General features: G+C 52.8%; 2 protein-coding genes across 8 annotated transcripts in view; one reads left to right on the forward strand and one right to left on the reverse strand.

Moving 5' to 3' along the window:
• The window catches only part of Cfap99 (cilia and flagella associated protein 99), a 45362-nt gene extending 38782 nt beyond the window's left edge, over positions 1 to 6580 (reverse strand). For all 5 annotated transcript variants that reach the window (XR_007110578.1, XM_047567243.1, XM_047567240.1 and 2 more), the window contains exon 1: positions 6384 to 6580. The gene's annotated coding sequence lies outside the window, so the exon portion shown is untranslated. The remainder of the gene's footprint in view (positions 1 to 6383) is intronic.
• Positions 6581 to 6760: 180 nt separating this feature from the next.
• The window catches only part of Zfyve28 (zinc finger FYVE-type containing 28), a 114728-nt gene continuing 107301 nt past the window's right edge, over positions 6761 to 14187 (forward strand). For all 3 annotated transcript variants that reach the window (XM_047567151.1, XM_047567153.1, XM_047567154.1), the window contains exon 1: positions 6761 to 7174. In XM_047567151.1, the coding sequence (XP_047423107.1) occupies positions 7136 to 7174 (39 nt within the window). In that variant the 5' untranslated portion in view covers positions 6761 to 7135. The remainder of the gene's footprint in view (positions 7175 to 14187) is intronic.

Here is a 14187-nt window from a genome sequence, read left to right on the forward strand (position 1 = left end):
GAGGCTCAAAGAGAGGTCAATCCCTGGAGCTGGATCTATTGACCACAGGTGGTCCCAGCTACCCTTAGAGGAGGTTGACCTTGTTAGCAAAGGCCCTCATCTGCCCATGTGGCAAGATTGCTTGGGCTTCAGTGGGACTGCTCAGGAGCTGAGCAGCAGCTAGGCTGCTCCTTGGACTCCCTTCCCAACACCTTTCCTCATGCCATGACTGAGCAGTCTCTAGGGGTGGAGTGGGCAGGTGCAGGGCCACCCCTTTAGTCTTACTGCACCAACACCAGCAAAACTGGGTTGCTGGTGCTCTGGGGACAAGGGAGGCATCTCTCTTCCACTGGTCAGTGAGCAGGAGCAGTTCTAGACTTAGACCCTTCAGGTTGGCAACCAACTGAAAAAGCAGCGTTGGAGGGTCTTCAGTGAGATGGCCAATTCCAGTCAAGCCCACCAGGTCCAGTGATTAATTTGCCTCTCCTGCTCCCATGAAGACACAGAAGGCAGGAGAAAGACACTTTGAAAATCAAGTAACTATCCCAAAAGGTCAAAATTCCAATGAATAGGAGATCAAGGAAGAAGACAGAAATAAGACAAAAAATGTGCAGAATTGAAGAATGAAGTTTTTTAGCAGGAGGGGACATGCTGAGTACCCACAACAATGAAGGAGCTGAGAAACGTCAAAGTAGGGAATGCCCAACACTTTTAGCATAGGGGAGGGCTGCAGAGTAGCCTCAGGCTTTGGTGCCTGCCAGCCTTTGGGACAGAAGGCCCTACTCATCCCCAGGAGTAAGACCAGTGAGGGACAGATGTGGGTCTGGGATGCTGGGACTGAACCCAATGGAGCATCATGGTGGGGGACTTGGGGAAGAAGGTACAGGTATCCCCAGAGGAAAAGTAAGTGGCAGGACAGGTATGCAGAGCAGAAGGGTAGACTTGGGGGGTGTCTCCAAGAGGAGCCTGGATGCTACCTGGGGGTCTTCACTGAGCACTCAGGGAAAGAGACTCAGATGCCTCATCACCCAGGGCTGCACTCCAGGCTCTGTACCTGCAACTGAGGCCTGACTTGGGGCTGTGTGCTTGGGGCTGCGTGCTTGGGGTTGCTCGAGGTTCCAACCCTGACTCTGCACATGCATAGAAACCAGCATGAGCCTCTCTCTAATGAGGTCAGAGCAGCAGAATTTAGAAATCAGCAGAAATTGACTTGAAGCCTTGGTGCCAAGAGCGGGTTCTGGAGACCAGGTCCTGGAAAGACAAGCCAATGAGCTCCTTGGGTGCCTAATAAGCCAGCCACTAGCACCATCGGGATGCTGGCACCATCGGGACCCTGGCTTGCCAAGACAGGTGCTGGGTTACCTTCCCTGTATCTGGAGACTGGCAGGGAAGCCTCCCTGTGGACTCCTGTGGGCTGGTGTGGCCCTGATGATGTAGAGGCAGGGGAGACACAGTGACTCTCTGGATGGGATGATGCCAGATAAATCCATTAAACCCGTAATCCACAGATGCTGAGATGTAGATTCCAGGTCAGGTGTAGCCCTAGGCAGGACAGAATTTATGGGAGGCCACCCTGTTCCCTCTGCTGGTCCTCCTGCCTTCCACAGCCTGCTTCCCTGGGACCTTCACTGGAGCTGACCCCACCTCATCTCTAGGGAGGTTTCCAGTGAGCAGAAAACCTCTGCTCACTCAAATGCTGGGTAATGGGAGAAAGGCCACCCTCATTTGCCCACCAGCGTCCTCTCACTCTCCTGGGTCACTCAGATCACCTCTAGCAAGTCTCCTTGCTACAAAGGTGAGCAGAAAGACCAGTGAGTGCCTGCTCTTTGCTCCCCATTCCATGATGGATTTGGAGCTGAATTCCATGTCCTGTCCTTGGTTGAGGTTTTTCCCTGATTGTTGTGGTCAAACTGCACCCATGCCCCCGCCTCCGCCCGGGATGCCAGGCAAGTGCTCTACACTGGGCTACACCTCAGCCCTGTAGTCTCCTTGGAAAGGTCTGAACAGCTCAGGCATCCAGCATGGTGTTGGTGGGTCAGGGCTCATCCTTAGCCTCAGTTCAGACCAGTCTTGGTGACATAAGTAGATCTGAGAAGCTGTCACATGGCCAGGAGGGGGCAATGTCCAGCTTGCTGGCCCCACTGAGTACTCTCAGGAAAGCAATGTCAGTTGACTTGGTCTAGATGGGTCTTCTCAGCATGTCCCAACTCCTTCACAGACTCCTTCACACCCTCCTGGGCCCTCCTCACCCTGCTCTGTCCACTTGGGTCCCTTACTGGCTTAGAAGTTCCTTCCCCAAATAAGGGGAAGGCTTATTTGGGCCCCTGAACCCCAAATAAGCCTTCCCCTTTTCCTTTCTTTGATGAACTCTTGGATGTCCCTCAACACCCAGTTCAGATATGGTCACTAGGGGCCGGTCTTCCTCTCTGTTCTCCCTCCCATGTGTTTCCCTGAGGTCATCTAAACACCCACTGTGAGCACTGAACACGTGGGTGGGCCCTGCTTCCTCACCTGAGTCCTGGCCTTTACCCCAGGGCTGGCACCTTCCCAGCACCCAGGAGCATCTGTGGAATCAATGCCAAATGTAACATAAAAAGGACCAAGTCCCTAAACTGGGCCCTTAGTTTGAATCTGAAAGATGGCTCTTACAGTCAGAAATAAGACCTACTCAAACGTCATATTGCATTCTCTTTTTTAACAGATGTTTTTTAAAAAACTTTACTCATATGGACCCTATAGCACAATAGAGTTCAGTTGTTCTGTCTCATTTAACTGGAGATAGATGCCACAATAGTGTTTTCGAAGGAAGTAAGAGAATAAAACCCACGTTGATGGGATCTTGGGGTGCAATCCCCAGTGATTTTCTGCCCATGTGGGCCCTTGCAGCCCAGGTGAGGCTCTGAAGGCCTTGCCTGATCCCTGGTGACCTCTTAGGATGGCTGACCTTCATGAAAGAGGCATTAATACGACAAAGAAAAATAACACCCGCATGTCCCAGGACTCACAGGGAAAAGGAAAAAACCCAGGCAAAAAGTGTTTTTTTTAAAGAAACAATGCTGTGAAATGTATTTTTCCCTGCTGCAGGGGGCTTCCCAGGGATGGGCGCCCTCCCCAGCACTCTGGAATCTCCTGGGATATACCCGTGATGTGCAGTCCGAGAGGGTACTCTATGCACAGGGAACTGCTCCCAGGGGAATGTTTTCCTGCTCTCCCCTCCTGTCTTGGAGCCTAGCAGTTTCTGAAGAAAGGGTGGTCCCAGATGCCCCTGTTGATGCAAGCCCTCCTCAATCCAGAGTGGAAATGGATGGAAAGAACTGAAAAGAGTGAATGGAGGAACCAAGCAAAAGGGAAGAAGGGGAAAGAAGAGCTCCTCTGGAGCCCAGAATGACTCAAGCCCTCCTGCCTCACCATCTTGGCTCCCGGTCAGGCTGTTTCTGGGGCAGAACCTGGCACCCCACACTTGGTGCAGAGCAGGTGCACTATGAGTGGGCACAAGGAAAAGGAGGCTTGAGTTCTGAATCCCTACTGACATCAGCCTGTGACCTCAGCCCACACCATCATGTCTTCAGGTAAGAAATGGACATTGAGGTTCAGCCCCTTCTCTGGCATGTTTTTAGCATCATGGTGTTATTCGTTCATTCATTCTCAGTTTTATTTTTATTTATTTATTTTTAAAATATATTCTTTTAAATTTTTTTAGTTGTTGATGGATCTTTATTTTATTTATTTGTTTATATGTGATACTGAGAATTGAACTCAGTGCCTCACACATGCTAGGCAAGTGCTCTACCACTGAGCCACAACCCCAGTCCTTTATAATAGTTTTTATGTTATTAATTGAAGCAATGGAGATGGAACCCATGGCCTCACACAGGCTAGGCAAGTGCTCTGCCACTGAGCCATGTCCCCAGTCCCTCAGCTTTAGCAGTAAAAAATCATCTATGTGGGAAGTGGGATTTAATTCCCAAGCTTATTGATTTTTTTCACATATTGATTTTTAACTCCACTAATCAGGACCTGTCTATGTTATATTTAAGATAACTTGAAAGGTGGGCTGGATTGAAGCTGCTTTTTTTCTTAGCAATCTTTTATAGACAGAAATGGTAGTCTATGGAGGTTTAAATTCTGTCAGACACAAACTCTCAACCAACACAGACCTCATTTACATGAGATCCCACATGTATATTAATTGAAATACATTCTTTTCCCATGATGAAAGTTGGTTCTCTAAGGATCACTGCCAAGTCATGCCCCTATATGGCTTATGCTTAAAGCACAGCCCCATGTGGCAGGTCTTGCTGGTTGCTTCTCATCTCCAATCTCTCTTTTCTCTTAAGTAACAAAGTCTGATTTTTAGTTGGGCCTATTTCTGCTCAACGGAAAGCTCACATTTCCCAGCCTTCTTGGAAGCTCTGCATGGTTATGAGGCTAAGTTCTTTGACCTCAGAATCAGAAGTCTCCCTTTCTGGAACCCTATTTCTCTTTTTCATCTAGTGCTTGGGCTCAGAAGGTGCTAGCAAGAATTTGAATAGCCATCGTAGCTGGAGAGGAAACAGTAAGAATGGCAGCAGGAAAAGCTGACCCTGGTGACGGCTGGTGTGCCTCCCAGGATTACTTCTCCACAGTCCTCTCCTGTGGATCAGCACAGCTTGTTGGGCCTCTGATGTTGGCATTCTTCGTTGCACTTAGTGGACCCAATCCTAAAGAACATGCACATTTCCCTGAGGTCTGCTTTAGCCTGAGCACAGTTTCAAACTATGAGGCACAGGCCTTGGGATTGGCCAAGGACAGACCCATGGACAAAAGTCATTTGTTCACTGGACAACACTACCAAGTGTCAACCCAAAGTTCTGGTGGCTTGGGGAGCAGGTTTTAAGGGAGAAGACTGGGAATATGGCTTGAGACATATTGAATTTGAATCTGTTCCTCACCATCTGTCCCAGTGGTGAGGAACAGCAACACAGGTCTGAAGTCCTAGAGATCAGGCTGGAGACCTATGTTTTGGAAAGGCTTGGGGGAAAATGGTTGTTTATAAAATCACACAGGGACGGGGTGGGAGAGCCTCTTCCAAGGACGGAATGCCAGGCCTCCAGGGCAGTCAGGTCTGTGAGAGAGGGGCCAGTGAAGGAGACTGGGAATGAGTTGCAAGGGAGAGGGGGAGAAGAGATGCATCTGTGCCAGCCCAGAGAGCTGTAGGTCACCCAGTGGGAGGAGTCCACTGGGTCACCTGTGGCTAGAGCTGAAGGAAGAGACAGAACACTGACCTTAGCTCCAACACTATGGATAGCTTTGATAAAGAGTTTCAGAGGAGGGCTGGGGAGATAGCTCAGTTGGTAGAGTGCTCGCCTCACAAGCACTAAGGCCCTGAGTTCAATCCCCAGCACCACAAAAAAAAAAAAAAAAAAAAAAAAAAAAAAGAGTTTCAGAGGAGTAGTTGGATGGAAATTTGAGGCAGTGAGGTCAAGAAAGAACGGTGGAAAGGAACTGGAGATGAGGCACCTTGGGAGGGGTTTTGCTCTTTAAAAGGGAAACAAAGATTGATGGCAATTGGGGCCAGGCAAGAAAACCAATGAGGTGCTCAAAAGTGAACGTGCGCTGGACCACCACATAAGGGAAGTCTCAGATGTCCCAGTGCCTAGGACTGAGTTTAACAGAACAGAGAGGTCAGCAGAGAGGTCAGTGAGTCCAGGTAACCAGTTAGGCACCAGCACCCTGGACAGAGGATAAGAAGGCGGAGCAGGGAATGCTTCTGAATTGTTTCAAGCGAGGCCTACCTCCCTCTCCTGTGCCTTAGATCTGAACATTTCAGAAAAGCCAGGGAAGTGGCGCTGGATGGAAAGGACAGACCTCCTGTGGTATGCCTCCTACCTCCCGGACAACAAGGCCTCTTTGAGCCTGTTTTTTCAGCTGTACAAAAGAATTTTAAGCAAAACCACCTATTTGTGTTTTAGCTGTCTACCTGACAAATAATAGGCACTCAAACTTTGGTGGGCCTGTGTGTGTGTGTGAGTGTGTGTGTGTGTGTGTGAGTGAGAGTGAGAGAGAGAGAGAGAGAGAGAGAGAGAGAGAGAGAGAGAGTGTTTTCAATAGATCCAAATTAGGGCACCGTTGGAGGAAGTACTGAATCCCGCAAAATGTCTTCCTACAAGTAATGTTTATTGTGGAGATTAAACAAAACAAAACAACAACACCATCTAAAAACACCGTTAACTGCGACCAAGGAGTTGGGAAGAAGACCAAAGAGGGAGGTAGGTGGTCTGCGAAACTCAGAGGCGAGAAGCAAGGAAGAAGAGAACCGGCAGAAATGGACGGAGTCGCAGGTAAGCAGAGGACCCGGCCACGCGCCCGCCTCCTCCCGACGGCGCTCGCCCGCATCCGCATCCGCACCCACACCCGCCGGATACCTGCCGGCCACCGGACCTCCTCCGCGCCTCCGCCTGCCACCGAGGACCCGGCGCCGGCGGGAGGGAGGGTCGCTGCAGCGCAGCCGCGCCCCTTCCTCTCGCGTCGGCTGGTCCTCCACCCGAGCGGGCTGCACCGTCGGGCGTCGTTTGGGCGCGGTCGCCTGGCAACCGCCGCGCGGGAGGCCGCAACCCGCGGAACCCAGCACAGGCCCCGCCCCGCGGTGCGCGGCGGGACGCGTAGCTCGCGAGCGTGGCGGGACCCGCGGTGCGCGCCGCGGAGGGCGGGGCGGGGCGGGGCGCGGCACTGAGCGGGGATTGGCGGCCTCCTCGGGCCGGCCCCGCCCGCGACTCGCAGCGGGCCGGGGGCTCACGGCGCCCACAGCGCATGTGCGGCGTGGGGCCGACAGGCCGGCGGAGGTGCTGGGTGCCAGTGAGCCGCGGGGAGCCGCGCGCCTGCCGCCCGCGCCTGTCCGTGCGCCCGCCCCCGGGTCTCCGCCCGCCCAGCGCGCCAAGCGCAGAGCATCCTCCCAGACGCGCACCTGCCGTCCGCGCCTGCCCGCCGCCTGCTCGGCGCTTGGGGCTCCGCTGGCGCCCAGCCGCACCCAACCGGCGCGGGGGGCCCGGCCTGGCCCGACCCGGCCCCGGCCCGGCCCTGGCCCTGCCTCCGCGTTCACCCCGCGCCGCAGCCAGGCCCGGGCGCAGCGCTGCGGAGAGTGAGGGCCGCCTGGAGGCCGGCCGGGGCTGGCGCGGCGATGATGCACAGGTTCCGAAAGTGGCTGTACAAACCCAAGGTGAGCGACCCTGGCCGGACGACCCCGTGTCGCGCTCTTCTTTCCCCCAGGAATGACCTACTGCCTGTTCCTCTCTGGCGAGACAGGCCCCTTTTCCCTTTCCATGACAGGCTTTCTCCATCCTCCGACCCGACACCCCTTCCCTCCACTCCGCTACTTGGGCAGACCCCCATCGCCCTACCTACCCCTGGCGCGGAGCCGATGGCCCATTCCTAAACCCTGGTGCTAGACAAACCCTTTTGCTCTTACTCTCAGACCTGTATGCACTCCCCCGCCCCCCTAACTGCGGCCCAAACCGGCCCCTTCCCTTCTCATCCCGGTCCTGGACTGGCCCCAGCTCGCACCTCATGGTCCTGGGACCCCTACTACTTTTCCTGGGTGCCCTCTCCCTGCACCAGGGATGCCTCCCCTGTTCTCTGCCGCCCCTTCCCCCATTACTCTGGGCGCAGGATAATGGACCTTCCAACCTCACTCCGCACTACGGAACAGACCCTGACTTCTCTTCCCCCTGGGTCTGTAGGGATCCCTCGTTTCCCAATCCTCAGGTACTGGACAGACTCTTCCCTGTATCCAGAGAGGATCATCATGCCTCTCCTGGCCCTCCCTTCCCAAACCAGTACGGATCCGCCTTCGGCCCTGTTCGCGTCTCCATTCTGTTCCCTTCCCCACCCATGTCTTCTCGAGTTCGGAGATAGGTCCTTCTTCCGCCTGGCGAGTGAGCGCATCTGGGGCCCGCAGCCTCCCCCGGGTGGGAGGTGCTGCTCCTCACTCGGCGCTAACGCCCCTTCTTGAACCACGGGGTCGGGGTCTGGGCGGCGGTCCCCGTGCCTCGGCGGCCGCGCCAGTCGCACTGCGGGCGCTGCGTCCCCGCCGCCAGCCTGGGGCTTGTGTCCCACCGCGGCCAGAGAGGGGCCGGGTGCTTGCGGCGCAGGGACATGTCGCGGCGATGCTGTGATCCTGCGAGGGTTCTGGGCGCAGTCTCGATGTCCAGGGGCGGCACATTGGGCCCTCGTAGCGGGAGGGCCCCGGCTCTAGGGTCCTGGGGAGGCACGGCTTGGGTGGGGTCAACGCGAGGACCAAGGGCGAGAGCGGGTCAAGACGCTCTGCGTCCGGGCGGATCGGACATCTAGGCCGCCGCGTCACCAATCGACCGGAGGAACAGACCCCGTCTCTCGCGAGGCTGACTACTTTACTTGGCTCAGGGTCCCAGCCCCTCTCCCCCTCCGTGAGTGATCTCGCAGGATTGAGTTCCATAAATCCGCGCCCCCTGGTGCGCCCATTCCGGTCAGACAGCAAGCGGGTCGGTTTGGAAGACCCGCACCCGAGATTTGGGGCAAGCTCAGGGACAAACGTTAAGGCTCGTGTTCCACAGCCTTTGCAGTAGGGGAGCTTTATCTGGGGGTCGGGAGTGTTGGGTTGAGGGCCTGCAGTGCACGGGGCCGCTCTTGATGGGCCTTGGCCTGGCCCAGAGGGGGGTCAGAGTGGCGGCGCTCCAGCAGCTGTATTGGGGGTTCTTGGCGACCCCAGCGCTTCCCGAAGCTGGGTGTGGTTTGGGGCCTCGCCTGTCCTTGGCCACGCCCTGGGCGCCCAGCCCTTTGCTTGCTGCAGTCCCTCTGAGGTGCGTTCAGTCCTGCCTGCTATTGATTTGTTTGTGGGCTCACCCGGGTGAGGTCCCTTCATTCAGTATCAGTACAAGGAGTGGTTTTTCGTTTAAGTGACTTTTTGTCGCTAGTTAAGGAAAAATCAAGTCCAATTGTGAAAAAGTCATTTGGGAGTGGGCAGCAGTGTGTGTGTGTGTGTGTGTGTGTGTTTTCTTTTTCTTTTTTTTTTTTTTTTTGGTGGCAGATGACGGGGGCAGTCAGGAAAATGTTTGCAGGCAAGTAACGGACTGTGTCTCTGGAAACACTGGGGGTTGCTGGTGCCTCCGGATGCCCTTTCCATGGTGTCTGTGGCAGAGGCAGTGTTTCCAGGTCACGCTGGCACCTTGGAAGGGAAGGTAATTTCAGAGAGGACTTGACTTTCCGTTTATAGAAAATACTTTATTTCTATAGATGTTACTACCCTTGCGGGTGTGCCCCAGAACTGAGAATAGGATCCCCAATGTTTCCTCTTTAGCAACCAACTTCCCTTGAAGGCCTGCTGCATGGGTTGACCAGGGCCTCTGAGAGTTGGTGCATTAAGTTTTCCTGAGAATTCAGCCCAAAGCTGTGTTCTGGTGGAGGAAGGGCACAGGCAGGATTTCTTTCAGAGCTGTCCTCTTTCTCACTGTTGTCTTTGCCCATACTGTCTGATATTTGTCCCTGACCCTAGATTCCAGCCACATCTGTCTCAGATCTCTGGAAACTGTGCTCTGTGGTCAGTCTAAACTTGAGTGGTCTCTCATTTGAGGTCTGTCTTTGGATTAAAATATCCTGATAGTTTGAAGGTTTGGACTGTGTTGTATGTTTTCTAACCCCAATAGCTTTTCATTTTTCAAACCAAAGCTCAGAATTTTGCCTTGGATTATGAGCTGAATTTTATGCTTCTCTTCTGTCTGATTGGGCACATTGTGGCACAGGAGAGTAGCGTCAGTCCTGGGAAAATGCCAGGTCTGGGGGAGCTGAAGTGTTAAATGCTGGCTGTAGGAGGGTAGGTCTGGGGAAGATTGTTCACACAGTTCAGAGTCTTTTTTTCCACTTTTGTATTTAGATGTACAATTCAAAGTACATTTTCAATTTAATCCCTGCTTTAGTTTAAAACTGAACACTGAGCTTTTTGTTTATTACAGTGTGGTGGAAAATATTCTGAAATAAAAATCTTATTCATTTTTCCTGTAGTTCTAAAAAGTGATTGGAAATGCTTAAAGTATTTGTCAATGATAATTACAAATTTCACTATCTGAATAATAAATACCTGTGTAATTTGGGGGAAAAAAAAGCCTGATGAATAATGCAATAGTTTAACATTAACCTGACATTTGCGAAGCATCGCATTGCATTCCTCCCTTCAAGTCAGCTTTCTGAACACCATTGTGGTTTTTCTTGATGGAAAGCACTCAGGCTTAGGGTGCTGCACCGAAGGCAGCACACAGGAGGTCCTGGCCTGTCCTCTCTTGGTGTCTTGCTTTCCTTGAAGGTGAAGACTTTCTAAGGAGAGTCAATGTCCAAGAAGGGGGAATACTTTGGAGGAGCTGGTGTCCTCCTTGAACCAGAAGCATCAGCGGCCAGTGTTTCTGGCTAGGTTATAACATCCTGTTAATCAACCTAGATGTACATCCCTGGTCACCAGGCAGGGAGGGATCATGGCAAGTGGGGAGGGGACACTGGACCCAGAACTGACCTCAGCCTGGTTTCTTGACTACATCAAAGAGCGTATTGATGATCCAGGATGCATTTGTTTTCCATCTCTGAGGAGGAGTTGATCTGTGGGTGGATGATGCTGGCCAGGTGTATGGGCTTGCTTGGTTTGATGACTTATTAATACCCTCAGCTATATGCTCCACAGAGATGGCTCTCATCAGCAGCCCCCAACCACTTCTAGGGTAGGGACTCTCAACCTTCACTATCTCCTCCTTTTTAGGGAAACACTCCTTGTAATACTGCTTTGCTGAGTGATGTTTATCTGGATACTTTCTGTAATATTCTGGATTCAGATTCGAGATGAGAGGGCCTTCACTAAGAGAAACCTGCAAGACTTTCTGTGTGTTTTTCCAGCAGACCCTGCAAGTCCTATGTAGTCTGCCTGTGTGCAAACTCCAGCACTCCCTGGGGGAGGGAGTTCTGTGGAAATCTACCAGCACCAGGTAGTGCTACATATGCCTATTGCTGTCAGTTGAACATAGCCTTAGTTGGCCAGGGGTCCAAAACCATGCCTAGGGACCCTTCAGGTTCCAGAGTGCCAGCTTACTCTCTACAGGCCCTTGAGTAGAGCTGTCCCTCTGTGACTGGCTCTCTGCATCTTGATTGCCTGGCTAACGGGGTTGGCACTTTAGAAGAGCAGGGGCAGGTCCCAGGGTAGGGCAAGGAGAGGGCCCTCAGTATGCATGGAAAAATACAGACTGGTCCTTCTTTTAGGGCTTCCTAACAGGGCTGAGGAAGGTGGGTGATGACACGGAGGGTAGACACTGCTAGAGGCATAACCAGCATGTCAACAGACCCTGAGGTTGGGGTGCTGTGGGAAGGGTCTTGGTGGAAGCTGTGAGATGCCTGGTTTTCCACAACCTGGGGCAGGCAGGATAGGAGAATGATCCTGAGAGGGCAGCCACCATCCCATGCCTTGACTTCCCCACTTTGCTTCACCCGAGGAACGTGCTGCTGTCTATACAGTATGGTGTCAATGCCCTGTGCCCGGCATGGGTCTCTTTCTGGCATTTGAGTTTGAGTGTTACCTTCCAGCCAAGCTGCTGGCTAGTTTTTAGCTGATGAATTCCAGGTACACAGCTGGGACCAAGGCCACTTTCGGGTGAACCACTAGAATACCAGTGGCCTGGCATCACACAGGCCTGCCAGGGCCATCTCCCTCTTTTAGTGGGTACCTGGCAGGGAGTGCGGGCGGGGAAGTTGGGGCAGTGGTGCTCAGCAGTGCTAAGCCAGGCGCAGTGTGTCCTTTCAGACTCAGCCAGTGGGGACCTGGGGCCTGGGAGCCTGCTGCTCTTAAGGTGGCTCTGTAGACACCACCCTGGTGTCAAGGCAGGGATTCCCAGCAGGAAGCTGGTCTCATTTTCCAGGTTTTGCTGTGGTTTCTGTGTGTGGTGGAGAGGGTGGGGCCTCATGGGCCTCCCCTATACCAGGGCACTCACAGGGCAAGGGAGCCACAGATAGGCGAGCATCAGTTTCTGTGTGACTGTCACTGGGGCTTTGTGTTTCCCAGTCAGAGCTGTGTGCTTACTGGAAGTGTGTGATGTGGTTTCTGTTAAATGGGCGAGTCATAGGCCGGGAGCCATGGGTTTCTCGTAATTGGCATTTGGATTCAGTGGTGTCCAGCAGGCGGGATCCCTGGAGAAAGGAAGCCAGGGCCCCACATGTTCCCCTAAAATGGGGAGGGTTTAGGTAATTGCATTCAACTTTAAGAGGATAAATGGGTAATTTAAGGATGTTTTAGTGCCTGGTTTGAGCCACCAAGAATTCCCAGAATAGCAGATGCTCTTGCTTTAAATATACAAAGGTGCACACACCTAAGAGCTACCATGGCTCTGTCTCCTTGGAATCGATGGCATTGTGCATCCACAACCCATAAGTGGTTTGCTCTGGACCTGGCGAAGGTGGGTGATGGCGGGCTGATTTCAGCTCAGAGAGAGAGATGTGTAGGTGGCTGTGGCTTTAAGTGTCTCCCCATCTTAGCTCCTCTGGAGTCTGCTCTTTCCAGAGCTGCTCATCTGAATAGCCTCAAAGGCAGGACAGTGCAACGGACATTTGCTCCAGGGCCTGGGTGGGGACCCTGCACTCCCCCTCCCAACCCCATGCGTCAGTGTCCCTTGCTGCCAGGTGGCAGTGATTGGACTTGCCTTGGGGTACTGTTGGAGGCAAAGGCTCATAGCAGTAGCCCAGTGAACGAGTGCCCTCCATGTCAGCAGAGCTAAGGGTGGGGCAGGAAGACGGGGACTTGTTATGGGACCAACATTTAGTTCCTCAGGGTTCAAGTTAGTGCTTCCTGGAACCCAGAGGTCATCATGGTTCCAGCTACTTCTGCAAGGTCTTTTGAGAGTGAAAGGAGGGATTGTTGGAGCCTGGGCTGAACTTGAACAGTGGGTCCACCACATCAGGCCTGGCCCCCAAACCTCTCAAGGGGCCCTCCTGTGGCCTGTTGGCCAGATACTCAGGATCCAGTAGAGAACTCCAGGACCAGGGGTGACAGGGGCTGGAGGTGAAGGGACTGGGCATAAGTGTCAGCTTGGGACACATCGCCATCCTTTCCTATCCACCCATGCTTGGCTATGATGTGGGTGGGGGAGATAAACTGGGGTTGGTTAAAACACAGGTTTGGGTTGTCAATGTCTGGACTCTCCTAATGCACCCCGGTTTACAAACGAGGTCTCAGAGAGGACAAGTGAACTGACTGGAAGGAGCAGAACAGGACTGTTGGGTCCCAGAGCTGGCGGGCATAAGCACCTTGGTTCCTTGCATGTCAGGCAGTCTCCTGTGCTAGAGGACAGGACTGTAGCAGTTTTTACATGGGTCCCACTTAGTGGAACAGTTGCATTTGTACTTTTCACAGTTGGATTGCAAAGAAACTTAGATATTGATGGGCAATTCAAGTGTTGATGGACAAAGACAAAAATGAATGTTTTTTTTTTCCCTCCACTGATTCGCATAGATTAAGCAGAAGTAAAATAGAACATTTTATACTATGGTAATTTATGGAGAATAGTTGGGTAAGATGAATGGAATGATTTTTTCCTTCCTACAGTAAGTATTTTAAAGCTCTTCCATTTTTCATTGTTTTTGTGCTGGATGGAGGCAGGGGGGTGTTGGAAACACTTCAAGTGGTGCCCCTTCATGGCCAAGAAGCAGAGATCCTCTGAGTTCTGCACGCTGGCCCTTTAAGTCTGCTGTGGTGGGTTTTGCTGATCTCCCTCCACCCATGCTGCCATATGGGGTGGTGGGTGGGCTTTTCAGAGAGACTGGGCAGGCACACCCACTCCAGGGACAAGGTACCCAGAGCAGTCATCTTTTCTCTCTTTTTTTTTTTTTTTTTGCGGTGCTGGGGATTGAACTCAGGGCCTTTGCTTGTGAGGCAAGCACTTTTACCAGCTGAGCTATCTCCCCAGCCCTTCATCTTTTCTCTTGATTCCAGTTTTCAAGAGTGTTTCCAGTTATCCTGGGGGATAGTGTGAGCATTAAACAAAGGCTAAAGGCAGAATCAGCTGCCACATTCACAGCAGCAGTAGATTAGCGACCAGAATGTCTGTCAGCCTAAATGTCTGTCAGCAGATGGATGGGTAGGTACAGTGGTGTGTCCTGTGATGACTTGACCTACTGGCTGGCGTCCCACCTGGGGATCTTCTTCCCTCTGACCTGCACATCCTGCTCAGCCTC

The sequence above is a fragment of the Sciurus carolinensis genome, chromosome 10 (assembly GCF_902686445.1).
Source record: "Sciurus carolinensis chromosome 10, mSciCar1.2, whole genome shotgun sequence".
In the NCBI taxonomy this organism is placed as follows: domain Eukaryota; kingdom Metazoa; phylum Chordata; class Mammalia; order Rodentia; family Sciuridae; genus Sciurus; species Sciurus carolinensis.